Below are 17,138 nucleotides of genomic sequence, written 5' to 3'. Positions count from 1 at the left end.
CCCGCACGGTGCGACTGCGATTCGAAACAAATTCGATTAGTATCGGGTTAATGCACAAACCGACACGAATTCGGTATGCCAGCACCGGAGCTAAATAAGAAAAGAAATTCGTCAACACGCAAACCAAACAAATTAACAGGTTTAAAACAAATAAAAATCATGATGTCTTATGACACTTTATAATCATAAATTAATAGATGACAAAGATCAATCTGTTTTTAGGACCAGTTTGCTGATGGCCCCACCAATATTTTCAAGTAAATGAAAAAAAAAATTGACAACCAGCAGAATAAAGATGGAGGAGTCGAACCTGTGTGGTGAAAATCAAAAGCTGCACTACACCTTTACATCTAACAACCAGAGCACCACATACAATTAGTTGACATTCAGAAATAATTACATTTAACATCCTAATTCATGGCCGGTGGAAGAAATAGTGTACTACTAAAATAATATATTTTTATCTGGAAATTTTATAGCACCATAATAATTTTAAATGGGCAACATACCTTGACTTTATTTGTTTAATTGGACTGATGTAGAGTTTACTTAATGTTTAACATTAAATCAACCTGCATAAGACCAGGTCTCTTCTCATCTTATAAACGAAAATCAAATTTGTTCTTCTCTATCTAATCAAACAATGAGTACCTTGTGCTTGGTTGTGATTTATACCTTGTTTCATTTGTGCTTATCTAATCAAAACTCTGATCATGTAATGTGCATGGACGCCGAAAGAGAAGCACTTCTTCGTTTCAAACATGGTCTTACTGATGAAACAAATCAACTTGCTTCTTGGGTTTCAGAGGACAAAGACTGTTGCAAATGGAATGGGATTGTCCACTGGTCATGTTCATCGGATTCATCTTCCTGGGCTTGATGGTCATTGTGATTGGCGAGACTACGCCAACAGGAAAGAATATGAAAAGGCCTCAAAGCAGAAGTTGAAAGGGAATATAACTTCATCCTTGTTAGGCCTCCAACAACTCAAGTATTTGGACTTGAGTTGCAATGATTTTGGAGGGATAGAAGTTCCTAAATCCATTGGCTCTCTTAAAATCCTAAGGTATCTTAACCTTTCAAATTCCTACTTTGGAGGAAATATTCCTTCACAAGTAGGGAATCTTACAAAATTGCACGTTCTATGTCTTGGAAATTTTCGTAATACGTTTGATGAATCAACAACTATGATGAATATACGGTGGTTGTCAAGTCTTGGTATGTTGCATCACCTGGATAAGAGTGGTGTGGACCTTAGCAAGGTAGTCGACTGGCTTCAGGTGATCAACACCCTTCCCTCTTTGGTCGAACTACATATGTCTAGTTGTCAACTCTCAAACATACATCTTCATGTTCCTAGTCTTAATCTCACATCCTTGTCACTACTTGATCTTTCTTTAAATAGTTTTGATAGTTCTATGCCAAAATGGATATTCAGTATAACTAGTATGGTTTCACTAGATTTAAGTGGATGTCTTTTTAATGGCATTATTCATGGTAGTGAATATAGCTTTCGTAATTTGACTTCTCTCGAGTTTCTTCATGTCAATGGGAATAATTTCATTAACTCTCCATTAGTATTGAAAGATATGTCTAGAATTAATCTTATCTCATTGGATATTGGTAGTTGTGGTGTTTCAAGTTCATATCTAAATTCCCTTCACAACTTAACCTCTCTTCTTTTCCTTGGCTTTTTTCAAATGAACTCACCAAGAGGATACCTACATCATTAGGTAACCTTTGCAATTTGAGAGAAATTGATTTGTCATTTAATAGTTTTGGTAATATAAGTTTAACCTATCTTCTTGAAAAAATTTTCGAGTGCAAATCATCTTCATTGGAGTCATTATCCTTATCGTTCTCAGGAGTCGCGGGTCATTTACCTAATCAACTTGGAAAACTAAGTAATCTAGTGCAGCTACGTCTTTCTGAGAACTATATAAATGGTATCATTCCTAATTCCATAGGACAATTATCTTTCCTAAGGACTTTAGATCTTAGTGTAAATCAAATTTGTGGTTCCATTCCATACTCAATTGGTCGATTATCATTGTTGGAGGTTTTGGATCTTAGGTTAAACCAACTAAATGGAAGCCTTCATGATTGGATTGGAAGGCTATCATCATTGAATAAGTTATATCTTTCACATAACCAACTGGATGGCCCCCTTCCTGATAGCATCGGTCAACTTTCAAAGTTAGTTAATTTAGATTTGTCTTTCAATTTGTTGACGGGGGTTGTGACTGAAACTCATTTTGCCAATCTAGCGAGCTTGAATAGTCTAGAAGTAAAATCGAACAACTTAACGTTAAGACTACAAGTTGCAAAGTGGATTCCCTGTTTTCATCTACAAAGATTTTCTGTGAGTTCTTTGGTTTTAGGACCTCATTTTCCGTTGTGGTTGCAATCACAAAAGGACCTAACATATTTGGACATAAGCAACACAAAAATTTCATCAACCATGCCTGATTCATTTATGAGATTCTTCCCCAATCTATACTATTTAAATATGTCACGTAATCATATCCAAGGAACGTTTACATTGTTGGGAGTCCCATCAGTTCAGATTATCGACTTAAGCTTTAATGAGTTTCGAGGGAAGTTACCTTCTTTCGCATTTGGAATGTTTCCAATACTTTTAGATCTATCAAGTAATTCCTTTGTGGGGTCATTAGATAATTTGTTGTGCTCCAATGGTGTGAGTGAAGCACGTGTTCTTGATTTGGGGAATAATAACTTGTCGGGCGTCATTCCAGAGTGTTGGGATGCGTGGCCGAGTTTGGTATTCATTAACCTGCAGAATAATAATTTCTCGGGTGAGATTCCCAGAACATTGGGTTCTATACCTTACCTACAATTATTGAATATGCGCGGGAACAAGATTGGAGGAACATTCTCGCCTTCCCTGATGAACTTGACAACATTAGAGATTCTTCAACTTAGCGGAAATGAACTCAAGTGAAGCATTCCAACATGGATTGGAACAAAACTCACTCTTTTGAGAATTCTCAACCTTAGAGCCAACAATTTAGTTGGAAGCATTCCTCATGACCTTTGTTATCTTAAACATGTTCAGATATTGGATCTTGCTCATAATAACCTGTTTGGAAATATTCCAAGATGCTTCAACAACTTTAGTGTCCTTTCCGTCATGGAAACTAATTCAATCATTAAATATTCTTTCTATGCTATATACGATGATTGGTCATCATTTGCTAGTGAATCATTAGTGACGAAGGGAAGAGAGGACACCTATGGTACTATTCTTGGACTAGTGATGCTGTTAGACCTTTCGAGCAATAATTTTTCAGGACACATCCCCAATGAGCTTATGGCCCTCAAGAAGTTAAAATTTTTCAACTTGTCAAGAAATCAATTGACGGGATGGATCCCAGAGAAGATTGGAGACATGAAAACACTTGAATCCTTAGATTTATCGCAAAACAAACTTTCTGGGGAACTTCCCATGAGCTTGGCAAAGTTGAATTCCTTGAGTAGCTTTAATGTGTCATACAACAATTTGATAGGAAAAATTCCAACAAGTACTCAGATTCAAAGCTTGAATGAGTCCAGCTTCTTTGGCAATAAACTTTGTGGAGCTCCACTAACTAAAACAGATGGCTGTGTACAGGTTGAAGAACGAGCTAATACAAGACAAGACCAAAAGGAAGACGACGATGAAGATTGGGGGTTCACTATTAGTATACTGCTTGGATTTGTTACTGGATTTTGGATCATATTAGCCCCATTGATAGTTAGCAACTCATGGAGGATTGCAAATTTCCGTCTCTTCATTAAAGTGAGGTACGTGGTTTCTTATGTTATATGCATTGGTATTGTTTGATTTGTTTTCACAACGATGAAAGATAAAAGTTGTGATCTAATAACTAGTTTCATGTTTTACTTAACAATTAAAAACACATCAACATTCAGTTGTATTTTAAAGATTTATTTTAGATTTATTCATTTTCTTTCAGCTCTGTATTGGGCTTGAATGGAGGAACTCCTGGCTTAATGATTCCAGCCTAGAAATACTAATGAAATTGGTTGCATTCATGAAGCTTAAGTGATAGAAATTTTATATTGTGTATTATAATTATAATTATTATTGTTGTTGCTGCGATTATTGTTGATGTGGTTGGTGGTGTGAATAACAATAAATTTGTTACATAGTAGCCGAACAACGAAATAAGTGTTTACACACATCTTGTCAGTTCTAGTATAACATGCTTTGTATATTTCTCTTTTTATAGATTTCATTTTATACAAAACAATTATGCCCGGTAAAATCTCAAATACAGAAAAGCTATTGGTATGGTTTGAAAATTATGAGAAGTAGGCAAACCTTGCCTCAATCCATCTGATAAAGAGAAGATTTTTGGGAAGACCTCGGTTTTCACTTGCCGCAAGTGAGACGAGTGTTTTCGTGGTTTCACAAACCCAAAATATAACCACTTCTTTATCATATCCAATAACAACTTTGAATCTCAATCGAATACCATATAAAGAGCAATACACAATCACATGAACTCTCGATACAGCCTAGAATCTATCACATTAACTAATAATCACAACATAAGCAGCTAATAGACACTATGATCAGCAACAAATCTCTCAATATAGAAGTGAAAATTAACAAGAAACCCCAGCTAGTGATATGAACAATCAAGAGACACAAGAGAATGAAAATATATGAATCGTTCAAAAATATCTCGTCTTCACTCTTACATAATAAAATCTTACTATACTAATAAACAAACATAATGAAGCTTAATTGTCCTAACCACATTCAATCGTAGCATAAAATTCATTCATAATCTTCTAATCTATCTTCTTGTTAATCCATGCTACCCATGGGTCATAGGTGGGAATGGTTTGACACATATGTTACAATTTTCAATATAATTCAAGATATTATACACACATTAATGTCAATTTATAACAATTTAATGCCTAAAATATAATTGTGCTTATTGTATAACTTATTTTTTATGAAAGTAATCAACATATTTTAACAATAAGGGCTCGTGAAAGTCACTTTGACGTATAATTTAATTTTCTCAACATAATCATTCTAAGAAAACTTTAAAACGATGATAAATTATACCTAAAAAATTTGGAGTCCTACAATTCATGTTTTTTGCTAAAAAAAATTAGACAGAATTACAAATTTTGTCCTTTAAAAAAAGCCAAATTACGGTTCGTGTCCTTTTCTAAGTTTCCTTGCAGGCGGTGTACTTTAAACTTTTTTTTCCTACAACTTTTGTCCTTTACGCTAACTGGGTTAGAAAAACTCAGTTAAGTATGACATGTGCCAGACATGTGATGGGCATAATTGTAATTTTAATATATCCCTCCTTTCTCTCTTCTTTCTCTCTAAGCCACCACCATTACCATAAATTCCGGCCACCATACGAGTAGCTGGTTAAAACTAAATTAAACAAAACCAACCCTTCAAACCTATATCTATTTAGAGATTGAAACCTGCACACCCAAAGAACGATCGGGTTGGCGTTAATCGCACAATGAAAACGACCAACGAGTCTCTAATGTGGATCTATGATGCCATCGAATCCCAATTGAAATCAAAACTTACAAGACACTGTTGATTTCGACCAATCTAATCTTCGGATCTGCAACTCAGGTGCTATGCCCATGATGAATAGATATAATTTGTGGTGGTTTTGGAGCCTTGACGATAGTGGTTGTAAGCCTGTGAAGGCCGGGCGGTGGCGACTGAGATGTTCTCGGGATGTTTGGGGGAATATGTAATTGATCAAGTTGGTGGTTGTAGGGTGTGTTCAATTTAAGAACCCTAGGCGGCGGCCATCTGCTGATGGCAGTGCTCCGGTGTGGGGAAGTTCGCCGTCGTCGTCGATTGTTGCCGGGGTGGTAGTTTGGTGGTGGAAGTTCGCCGTCGTCGTCTAGGGTTACGGATTTGGGTGGGCGATGGCTACGGCTAGTTACGCTAGGGTTACAGCTAGGGTTTTGATGGAAGTCTTAAACGGTAGGGTTACGGAGGTGGTGGTTCAGGTGGCCGGAATTTCGGAGGTGGTGGTTCAGGTGGCCGAAATTTCGGAGGAGATGGTTCAGGTGGCCAAAAAGAAGGTGGTGGTTCAGGTGGCCGGAATTTCGGAGGTGATGGTTCAGGTGGCCGGAAACGGAGGTTGTGGTTCAGGTGCCGGAAACCGGAGGTATGGGAGTGGTGATAGGCGAAAAGACAAAAATGCCCTCACATGCGTCTCACGTGAGGGTATTTAACTGACTTTTTCTAACCCAGTTAGCGTAAAGGACAAAAGTTGTAGGAAAAAAAAGTTTAAAGTACACCGCCTGCAAGGAAACTTAGAAAAGGACACGAACCGTAATTCGTCTTATTTTAAAGGACAAAATTTGTAATTCTGTCAAAAAATTATAAATATGAGTTGTTTGTTTTTGGAAACCGTCAATTCCGGGTTTTCTTATAATTCCACAAACATTTAACACATAATCAATATCGACAAAAGAAATTGGATCATATAAAAGAACAACATTTCCTTGAAGATACTTTCATATATGATATGTACAAACTCGTTCTATGTACTTCTAATTTTTTGATTTTATTATTGTTATGAATCCTTTTAATCCGTTTTTATTGCTTCTTCGAACTCATAGCAGTATTAAATTCATAGCAATATGAAATATGTTTCTATGTTTTCCATATGAATGTAAATTTGATATTCTAGACTTTTTATTGTTTATACTATATATTTCATTTCTTCTTTACCTTTAATTGGACTTTAATAATTTTTTTCATTTGACAAATCTTTGGACTTTAATAATTTTTTTCATTTAACAAATCTCGTATAATACACTCAAAAGCTACTAAATAAATAAAAAGACTAGAGCCAGATTTATCACAAATGCATAACCCATCAATAAATGAATCTGGCCATAACTCACAAAGTCTTCTCAGCTCCAAGAGCTATCAGCCCATGTACAGAAACCAACTACAAGCCCATTAGCACCTAACCAAATAAACACTACTGAATCTAATTACAATTTACAAAGACAACCGATTTTTTTTCCTGTGGTTCTTGACTTCTTTCTCTTACTTTCCTTAAATGTTATATATTAGAGAACATCCTAACTATTACAATAAAGTAGAGGTAAATTTATTTAAATGTTATATATTAGAGAACATCCGAACTATTACAATAAAGTAAGAGGTAAATTGGTTGCGCCGTAATCTCTTTTTAAATGGCAAACTCAATCCTACTAAAAACAAAGTTTTAGCCTTAAGGGTCGAAAATTACTATGCACAACTTGTTGAACCGACTATTAAAAGAAAATCATATAACATATGTTTGGTATTAATTTGAAACACACACACACATATATATATATATAGCATTGGAGGAGAAGTAGAGATTTGGATTTAAGGCTACGAAATCACAAGTTTGAATCCAATCCCAACCGCGTTTTAGCGCAATGAACATTCAAACGACGGGTTTTTTCTCAAAATAGGAGATGGAGGATTTGAGCTACCAATCATTGTATGCAATCACCGGGTGTATGAAGTCGTCTTATATTAAAATAAAAACCACGACTTTTCTCCTAATTTGTGATATATTATTAAATTAAAAATTCATAAACCTAGATTTTTTCTCTCGATATAGAAATACTATTTATAGCTGCTACAAGGGACACCTGTCTCTACTACAACAACCCCTCACTCATCTGAACAACAGGTGCCAACTTTCGCGCCAAAGCCGTTTCAACCAAACCAAACCCCCACTTTCACTCACCCAACGTAATCCCCACGCGCCACTTTCCTTACCACGTACACACCACAACCCAATAAGCGCGTGACTACATAAAGCTCACACCGCCCATAGCTTAACCCACCCACCGGGACCCACCTTCGTAAGCCGTTTTTTCCTTTAACCAACGGCCGGAATGTTATAGTTAACCCTGGTAACTCAACTAATTACACTTGTGCCATTACCTCTCACACCCCTTATATAACCCATACTTTCCGTTACCCAAATGTTTGCCAAATTGAAATTTGAAACTCTAATTTCACCAATTCGTTAAATTCACCAATCAACTCACCAAATGAAGTCGTCGGAGAATAACAAATACAAGTCCGCTGGATTATCCGTCAGCCGGAGCACCTTTCCACGCTCAATTTCGCCGTCCGGCAGGTTCTGTTCCTCCACAATCTCATCATCCTCCATGTCCACCTTCTCTTCTCCGGCGAGATCCACGTCTCCGTCGAGAATCACCGTCCGCGCTCCGTCAATTCGGTTCTCAATCGATCACCGTCACACGTCTCCCGGACGTACAGTTACGTCCACGTCATCAACAAACACGAACAGGAATTGTGATCGGAATAATAATAATAGTAATAATAATAAGGTGCCGTGGAGTCATGGATCGAAGAAGACGTGTTTGTGTTCGCCTACGACGCATCCTGGATCGTTCCGGTGTAGTTTGCATAAGAATTTGAGTGCACGGAGTAGTGACGGTGGAGAGGATAATAATAATAATACGGTGTATCGGTCGCATAGATTGCATGCTCGGAGATCTGCGATGACGAATTCGCTTGTGAGGATCGGGACGGTGGAAGGCGATCTGGTGAAGCGAGCGTTGGCAGCTTTGATTCGTCCGTCGTCGCATCAGCAGAGACGGCGGAGTGATTTTCAGCCGCGCCCGAGTCGGCTCTCTGTTACGTCAAAAGCCGACGATTAGTTTTTTAATAAGGCGTCTGTCGTAGTGAGCTGTGCAGTTATATTTTAAAAAAAAAAAAAAAAAGAAAAGAAAAAAGGCGTCTGTCTTAGTGAAGCTATATTTTTTTAAAAAAAAAGGGGCGTCTGATGTAGTGAAGCTGTGCAGTTATTAGTTTTCTTTAAAAGGCGTATGTCGTAGTAGAGCTGTGCAGTTATTAGATTTTTTTAAAAGGCGTCTGTCTGTGTAGTTATTAGTTTTTTTAAAAGGCGTCATTTGTAGTTAAATGAAAGTTAAAATCAATTTTGTAGATTGTTTTGTTTTTGTTTTTTATTGTTAAATAATAAATTTAGTTTTTTTTTCTTTTGTAAATAGACGAAATTAACTCACTTCATATTATTGTAGATTTGAAAATTTGAAGTAACATGAAAGATTGAAAGTCTTTTTTCACTTTTGGATCCAATAATAAAGTGTGTGACATGTGTCTTTGTTACGTTCGTCTGGTGGATTAGTCGGTTAATGTTTGAAAAGTGGAAACTTATAGACTAATCAAATGGTTAATTATATGTGGATTACATGTGGTGGTTTAATTATCTTATCTTTAGGGTTTATGATATTCAGTATTTACTAACTGATTTCTGTAGATGGGTTATTAAAGTGACATATTAAATTATTGTGCCCTTATTTTAACAAATAACAAAAATCACATATCTTAGACCCCTCCACCTCGCAAGTGACATAATAAAGTAGTATATTAACACCATTAAGTTGTATTGAGTAATAGATAAAAGATTAAAAGGGTGGATTACAAAATTGACCAAGACAGTCTAGCTTTCTATCAACAAGTAAATGTAGGATGAAGACTTGCTACTGACCGGATGCTATTACTGAAAGAGAGTTTCAGCTGAAGAAGAAAAAGATCAAACACGAATATTGATAAAAGACTGTTTATCTTTATTTGGATTTAACTTTTAATATTGATATTATTTGTAATTATTTTTTTATATGATAAGAGATGTGTTAGCTCTAAGTGTATAGCTTAGAGGTTGTAATCAAAACAATAAACAATTACAGACGTGTTCGGTATTTGACAGACTTAGTTCTCATATCTTATGCAAGGGGCGGGTTGGGGTCAAATTACTTTGCGATCTGATTTATATAGTTTTATCCTGTGATTTTTTTTGCATTATAGCATGAGGTTGTTTCCCACGTTTGAACCCGTGACCGTGGGAAACACTCTCATGCACAAAACAATGATATTCGTTATTATCGATTAATCAACTTATTACAGTTTCAAATTGTGTTTGTGATTGTTGGTTCTATTGTGCTTGTTTGTTATCAACTATATTCAACTGCTAACACGTCAAACACAATTAATCCAATGACGTGTATAAAACTGGTCCAATAAGTTGTAGCCTAGTGGGAAAACATGTGTTCAAGACTTTTAAACTTTCCAACTCATAGATTAAACAACTGGTCTACACAAAAACCGACTACACGTTCCACCCGGTCTACTCATGCCAAAACGAACTTTAAACCATTCGGTCCAACATGTCTGGTTTTGAAAACATGAACACAACTCATTGATAGACACAAAAGATTCTATGAAAGTATTTAAATGGCTCATTTTGATGGCACCTAGGGGAGGGAACGTTGACCACAATATAGAAGACATGTGGCAGTGTAGCCCATGTCTCGTGGCAGGGTTCAGGGAATCAACAAGTCTTCTAGCTAGACAAACAATAATAGACCTCACTTTTCTTCTACCCAATAATATTATAACACATTTGTTTGTTTGGGGCCGCATATTTTACCTTTTGTTGTTTTATCTTCACATCGTTTCCGTTTGGTTATTTTCATCGTAATATCCAGGTTTTTGTGGCGGTTATAATTATAAGATTTTATTAATAGTGGCTTAGTGTTTCGCTTTTTGTTATTTGAATAAACAATTCTTAAAAGATAAAGTCACTTATGAAATTTGTGGGAGCGTTAAACATTAAATGAATCATGAAGTTCTCTAATATTCATAAAGTAAAACCTTTTATCATACATCTTCAAAACGATTATAATAAAGTGACATGTAAACGGGCTACAAGTTGTGCTGTAACCCTCTTTTGAATAGCTAAACCAATCATACTTAAATAAAGTATTGAGATTATTATCTAATAATATACTGTCAAAGTGTTCAAAATGCGTTGATATTTAAGACTACTTAATATAATTTAACTTCTTGTTGAAAGTATCAACTCAGTTAATATAATTTTTTTTAAATAGAATCTAATTTGAAATGTTAGATTTTACTATTTTATAATTGAGAGAATTGATTCCTGAAGGACTCATGGACATTAAAGGAAAGTTGTAGGGCGTGAGAAAAAGCTCACAAAAGTGTTTTTATGAAAGTGATTCTTTACTTGTTGTTGGTGATTAGATAGAAACACATGGGCGGTTCTGATTCTAGCCATTTTTTTTTGGCAATAAGAATGAAGATGTTCGGATGAAGTAGATTCTAATACCATTTGATCTACTAGGTTGGTTATATTCACCAACATATAATTATATGCATCATCTTAAATCATATTCCATCTCTTTAAATTTCTTCAAAATCTAAATTTACCATTGTGTTTTATAAATCTCTGGTTACACGTTGTTCTGGTTAATAATATCTTCAACTTTTTTTAGTGGGGGAAAGAAGACATTGCCCCGAAAACATGGGGTGATGACTAAGGTTTGTGATCTTGGATGTCTCATGTTCGAAACATGACTCAAAGGGTTTTCCCACAATAGAGTGTTTCCTCTTTGATGGTGTTACTGACTACTGAGTGTGTCAGGCCTGGTACGTCAAAATCAGCATGAACGGTTGACATCTCGTCTCATGAAAGTTCGCTCAGGTATTGAGAATAGTTTCAAAGGTTGTTAAAAAGGTAAAGAATAAAATAAAAAGGAAAAAATATTAGAACATCACGACTAGCCCAACAAAACAAAAAACAAACTACAACATCAAGACACACATGCAGGCTTTACTAACCCAGCAAAATGAAATTTAAGTTGGGCCCAACTCTCAAACATACTTTTAAGTTTTAACTAGAGGTGCACAAAAAACCCAAACCCGGAACCGAACCCGAAAAAAAAAACCCGGAACCGGTTTTTCTAAAACCCGGGTATTTAATACCCGAACCCGACCCTACCCGTAGGATACGGATAGGGTATGACTTTCAATGTTGAAACCCGAACCCGAACCCGTACCCGATCTAAACCCGATAATACCCGAAACCCGGTTCTAGGTATACCCGAAACCCGGTTTAAACTATACCCGAAACCCGGTTCTAGTTATACCCGAAACCCGGGTTTTTTGCATACCCGAACCGGATTTTTTGCATGCTAGGATATTAGTGTTTGTGCACATGTTTTTGTGTGGCTGTCCACAGATCTATAGTCGTTCTCCAACGGATCTTTTTTGGAGCACGTATATGATATAAATACTTGTTTAGAGCAACATCTTTTGATATACCAAACAATAACTGAAAACATATTAGATATATGTTTTTTGTATCATTGTTTAGTTGTTATGTATGTTTGAATGAACTTTGAAGTTTTTATGCAAAAAATTGGAGTTAGGATAAAAAAATGAAGGAAACCTGTCAATAGAAGAAAACTGTAGAAAATGGGTTTTTTTTAATACCCGAAAAATAGGGTATTTAAAACCATAAAACGGGTTTTTCAATACCCGAAAATAGGGTCTTCAAATACCCGAGTTGAAGACCCGGTTCAATACCCTACCCGAACCCGGTACACAGGGTATGGTTTATCAAGCCAATACCCGACCCGAACCCGACCCGACTGTTGTTAATACCCGATTTGTCAATACCCGATCATACCTGAACCCGGTTTCATATCCGAACCCGGTTTTTCATAATACCCGATTTGTGCACCTCTACTTTTAACCACATATAGTCCAAGAAAGCATAACCCCGTAGACCTAGAAAAACAAACAAGACGTTATAAACGGCCCAAAATACGAAACTACAAGACTACAAGTCTACAAATATAAGCTCAGACCAACTATGTAGATTCTTGGACAGCTCTCCAGCCTTGGCATCTTAAGACTTTTTTGGTCAAAGTGAACGTTAGTATCTTGATTCTTGACCTTTAGTTCATTCAATTAGGGCTTTAACTGTTGATCCTTTATCATCTTATAGAGATTCATGGATAACATCAATATTTGTTTGTGAATCTTAGTGCGTGTTCTAGTTGTTAATTCTACATTTTGCGGTTCATTTCAACTTCTAAATATGTTTTTGAAGTTGTTTCTTCATGTGAATAGGAATGTAGTTTTCAACGCGTTTCATTAGTTCACAAATAATCACGATCATATAAGATTCATCCAAGGATATAAGGGGATGTGAAGAGAGTTCAAAATTAGTTATATAGTTTAAAACATGATTTATTATGAAAGGCTCTACCCATCGTATCCTTCCCGTGCCCTACCATTGCTATGGGTGTGATTTTAGTGACGGTGTCATGAAGTTTCAATAAACTATTAAAACGTTATCAAAATCTTCACATGTTTTAAGTATGATAAAATGTTAATTTACAAATACCATTAACTTTAAGATGGCTATAAGCTTATTTCGAATATAAATATAATATACAATATCATAACATGGGAAAATTCCTTATAGGTAATAATAATAATACTGATAGTAAGACACTTTATGATCATATTAAGAGTACATCACTTCATTCTCACTTGTACACAAGTAAGGTTAATTACTACACAACAAAATTTAATCGGAAAAAAATGTGACAAATCATATAATGATGTTACACTATTTTGTATCTATACTAACCACCAAAACAACTCACTCAGGATTTACTCTGCATGCTATAAACATTGCCAACAACTCCAACAACCGAAACAATGACCGCTAAACTCAACATTAACCAAGCCAAAAACCGCTCATGGTTAGTCAAACCGGGACCCTGGCTACTTAACCGAAGCGCGATAAGAGCCGGGAACGTGAACCCTAACGACACAGCCGTGGTTGCACCCGTGAACTTAAAAGCAGTCCAGATACTTGGGATCATCGTGGATCCCAAGTACACAAGTGCCAACAGCACAAAAGTCAATCCTAAACACCTTTTTCTACTCTCCGCTAATGGGCCCGCCCCGTTAAAAACCAACTCATCAACCGTTTGTCGCAACGAAAAATGAATAACGGGAAACACGAGCACCAAATGAAGCACGTATCCGATACGAACTATGTAAGTCAAAGCCGTACTAAACCGAATCCCGAGAGGTTTATCAAAGTTCGTCAAAATATCCGACTCGGTGTCCTCCCCGAACAAAAGGTAGCCAGCTACCGCAGTCGAGGCGTATATCATCACACACAAAACCGTCGTCATACGTCCCACTTTATTCATTTTCTTAACCGACCGGTCTTCCAACTCGTTATAAATCGGCTGCACATTAAAATGACACACATACGCATTCGACATTATCGGAATCACAACCAACAAATCAAGAACCGCCTGTCTCGACCCAAAATCCGGAGTCAACCGAGGCGGATCAATCTTACCTTCCACAAGCTTAATAAACGCGACAACAAACGCAACGATCACAAACACGACAGCCAACCCAACCGAAGCAGCCGAAGTAGTACTCAACGAATCGATCTTATCCAACACACACAACGGAACCAAACAAACGACCACCACAATCAAAATAACCACTTTCCTATGATCCCAAAACCCGTTCCCCAACAACTGATCGAAAACCCCAATATGTCGAAGCGAACCCGACATCACATCCCCAATAATAATCAAATAGACCACCAAAACACCCGCATTGTTAATAATAATGGAAATCTCCGATAATATCCTTGCGGGCTTCCCCAACGCCTCTTCAACAACCTCCCCGTACGAATTCGCTTTGCATTGAACAGCAAATCTTACTAAAAACTCAACACTAATTTCCGATAATACCCCCATTAATAATATTAAAACAATTCCGACGATTAACCCTAAGACTTTCATGGTGGCCGGAAGTGCCATGATTCCGGCGCCGATCACCGACGTAGCTAGATTAAACACGGCGCCGTAAAGACCCGAGCTTGATGGTGGTTTTGGAACGATTACAAGTGGGATTTGATCGAAATCTTGATCGATTTCATCTGGGCCATCTGGGTTTTGGAATTTGGGGGTTTGATCTTGGAATTGTAATTCGACGAATGAGTCTTTGGGGATTGGGGTGTAGGTGGTACTACCCATTATCGATTCGAATTGTTCAAAGATTAACAAGTGAATTGGGTACTAGCAGATCGATTGGATGATGGGGCTACTAGATCTTAGGGGTGGTGTTTGTATGTGATTGAATGAATTGACGAATGGGTTGGGGAGAGAGAAAATGGATCGAGAATTTGGTGGGTGAAAGGGTTTGGTTTGCGTCTGGTAATTAACAGTTGGTGGATTGGAATCGGGGGTGTTGACTTTCATCAAGTTTGACTTGTACGTTTCTTGTTTGGGTTGGGCTATGAAATTAGTTTGGGCCAAGTTAAACTAGGGCTTCTGGTCTACTTTAAATTCTTTTAATTTGATTTTCAATGGCTAAAAGCACATGCCCTGATGATTTCTAGGAGAGAGACGAGGGTCGAGGTGAAAAAAAAAGGGAATCCGGAACCAGATCCAAAAAAAAATCTGGAATTGGTTTTTTTATACCCAGGTTTTTAATACCCGACTCCGTAGGGTACGAATAGGGTATGCATTTCAGTACCAAAACTCATACCCAAACTGGACCCGATTTGTATCCGGTAATATCCAAAAACCGGAGCGATTCCATACCCATAACAGGGTTTTTTAAATACCCAATCTATACCCGAAATTACCTTAAAAATACCTAAAAAAATATCCGAAAATACCCATAAAAAGTGCAATCCTTTAAAAATCCAATCTATACATGAAAAAAACCACAAAAAACCCGAAATAGGGTATTCAAATACCCAGTTTTAGAATACTCAGTTATATACCCGAGCCGAACCAAATACATAGGGTATGGTTTTTAGAGACAATATCCGGACCCGAACTCGACCCAGGTATTGCCAATACCCGATAGTACCCGAACCTGGTTCCATATTCGAAACCGAGTATTTGAAATACCCGTTTTGTGCACCTCTAGACGATGGTAGGCTTGTTCACGAGTTGAGCTAGAGAGGGTTTGAGCTCAAGCTTAAAACTAAACGAGGTAGCTCGGGTAGGCTTGAGCTCCAGCTTGAAGTTAAACAAGCCTAAGATCGAGCCAACGAATCGAGTCGAGCTTGGGTCAGGCTCGGATCGGTTAAAAAATGAGACAGCTCGGCTCATGTCTTTTCAAATGAAGTTTTGTTAGCTAGTTTTATTCGAACTTTTGTTAAACGAGCTACGAATCATTGGCTTTTTGAACAACCCTAGATCATGATTTGTTGTCGGTGTCGCCACATGTCTAGCTGGGTTGGACGGTTTTCCTATGTTTCGTCATTTCAAATGGCGCCACTCTCAATAATAAAAACGTGAACATGTAATAGTCGAAAAATAAACATCTAAGGTTTAGTTCACAATGTGATTCATCCATTTGAAAGTGCTGACATAAAATTCAAACATTTTCGGTTCCAACATTTCAATTGGCGTATATCCCTGAAGAGGTAGGTCCCAGCAGAGCCCAGTTGAACCCGCAAGACTCACCTTGAAGAGGGACGTTTGCGCAAGGACCAACTGGTTCCGCAGGACCCACCATGCTCAGAGATGAAGACCTTACGCGCAGTACGCCAGCTGTTCCCGCAGGGAAAGCCTCCCAATGGTGAAGTACCCCGCCTGTCCCCGCAGCTGCGGATACAAGCCATTAGGGAAGGCTACCCGCATTAATAGCAAGGCTACACGCACAAGGCACTAACTCAATAATTCAGTGTCACCTGAAGGAACGAGCAAGGCGGGAATACTCCCGCCCAAATGAGCCAGTCCGTATGCTTCTGGAAGATCTTTTGTACTATACCTGCCAAGGTATGGACAAAATAGACAAGATCTGACCAAAGCAGCCCATGAACCAATCACAGGGTGACAGCTCACCGACAACAGTACGAGGAGGAGCATGCTCTAGTACTGTTTGTCACTATTAGCCGCTGCCTACTCACCAACCCTTGTCGTGGCACGCACATAGCCTGCAGTTGGTGGAAAGGGAACAGTACACAGCCGGCCTTGTCACTATCAGCCGCTGCCTACCCACCAACCAGCATGGCACGTGCGTAGCCCATAGTTGGTAGAACAGGAATATTATACAGCTGGCTGCACCTGCTTGGAAACCTACCTTCGGCTATAAATACTCCAACACCTTGGAACGGTAGGATCATCTTGTATCTTACCTTCACTAGCTATTTCTCTCAATATACACTTATATTCAGAGCAAT

General features: G+C 37.6%; 3 protein-coding genes and 1 pseudogene across 3 annotated transcripts in view; 2 read left to right on the top strand and 2 right to left on the bottom strand.

The window, feature by feature from the left end:
* The window catches only part of LOC143583388 (pyrophosphate-energized vacuolar membrane proton pump 1), a 148,073-nt gene that overhangs the window by 72,580 nt on the left and 58,355 nt on the right, over positions 1-17,138 (bottom strand). The gene's annotated exons all lie outside the window — the stretch shown is intronic.
* LOC143581986 (receptor-like protein EIX2) lies at positions 762-3,844 on the top strand. Its single transcript, XM_077064657.1, has 3 exons — positions 762-1,623; positions 1,866-2,782; positions 3,077-3,844. The coding sequence occupies exons 1-3, from the start codon at positions 762-764 to the stop codon at positions 3,842-3,844; spliced, it is 2,547 nt and encodes an 848-aa protein (XP_076920772.1).
* Positions 7,684-8,942, top strand: LOC143581204 (uncharacterized). Its single transcript, XM_077064032.1, has 2 exons — positions 7,684-8,744; positions 8,895-8,942. Exon 1 carries the CDS (start codon positions 8,095-8,097, stop codon positions 8,728-8,730), a length of 636 nt encoding a protein of 211 aa, XP_076920147.1. The 5' UTR covers positions 7,684-8,094; the 3' UTR covers positions 8,731-8,744; positions 8,895-8,942.
* LOC143583335 (amino acid transporter AVT6E pseudogene) lies at positions 13,392-15,262 on the bottom strand (annotated as a pseudogene).

This window comes from Bidens hawaiensis, unplaced genomic scaffold, assembly GCF_021521415.1.
Source record: "Bidens hawaiensis isolate Kalapana, Puna unplaced genomic scaffold, B.hawaiensis_p1.1 tig00001511_1, whole genome shotgun sequence".
Classification (NCBI taxonomy): domain Eukaryota; kingdom Viridiplantae; phylum Streptophyta; class Magnoliopsida; order Asterales; family Asteraceae; genus Bidens; species Bidens hawaiensis.
Note: the sequence above shows the minus strand (reverse complement) of the source record. Positions and strands in the feature narration are given on the sequence as shown.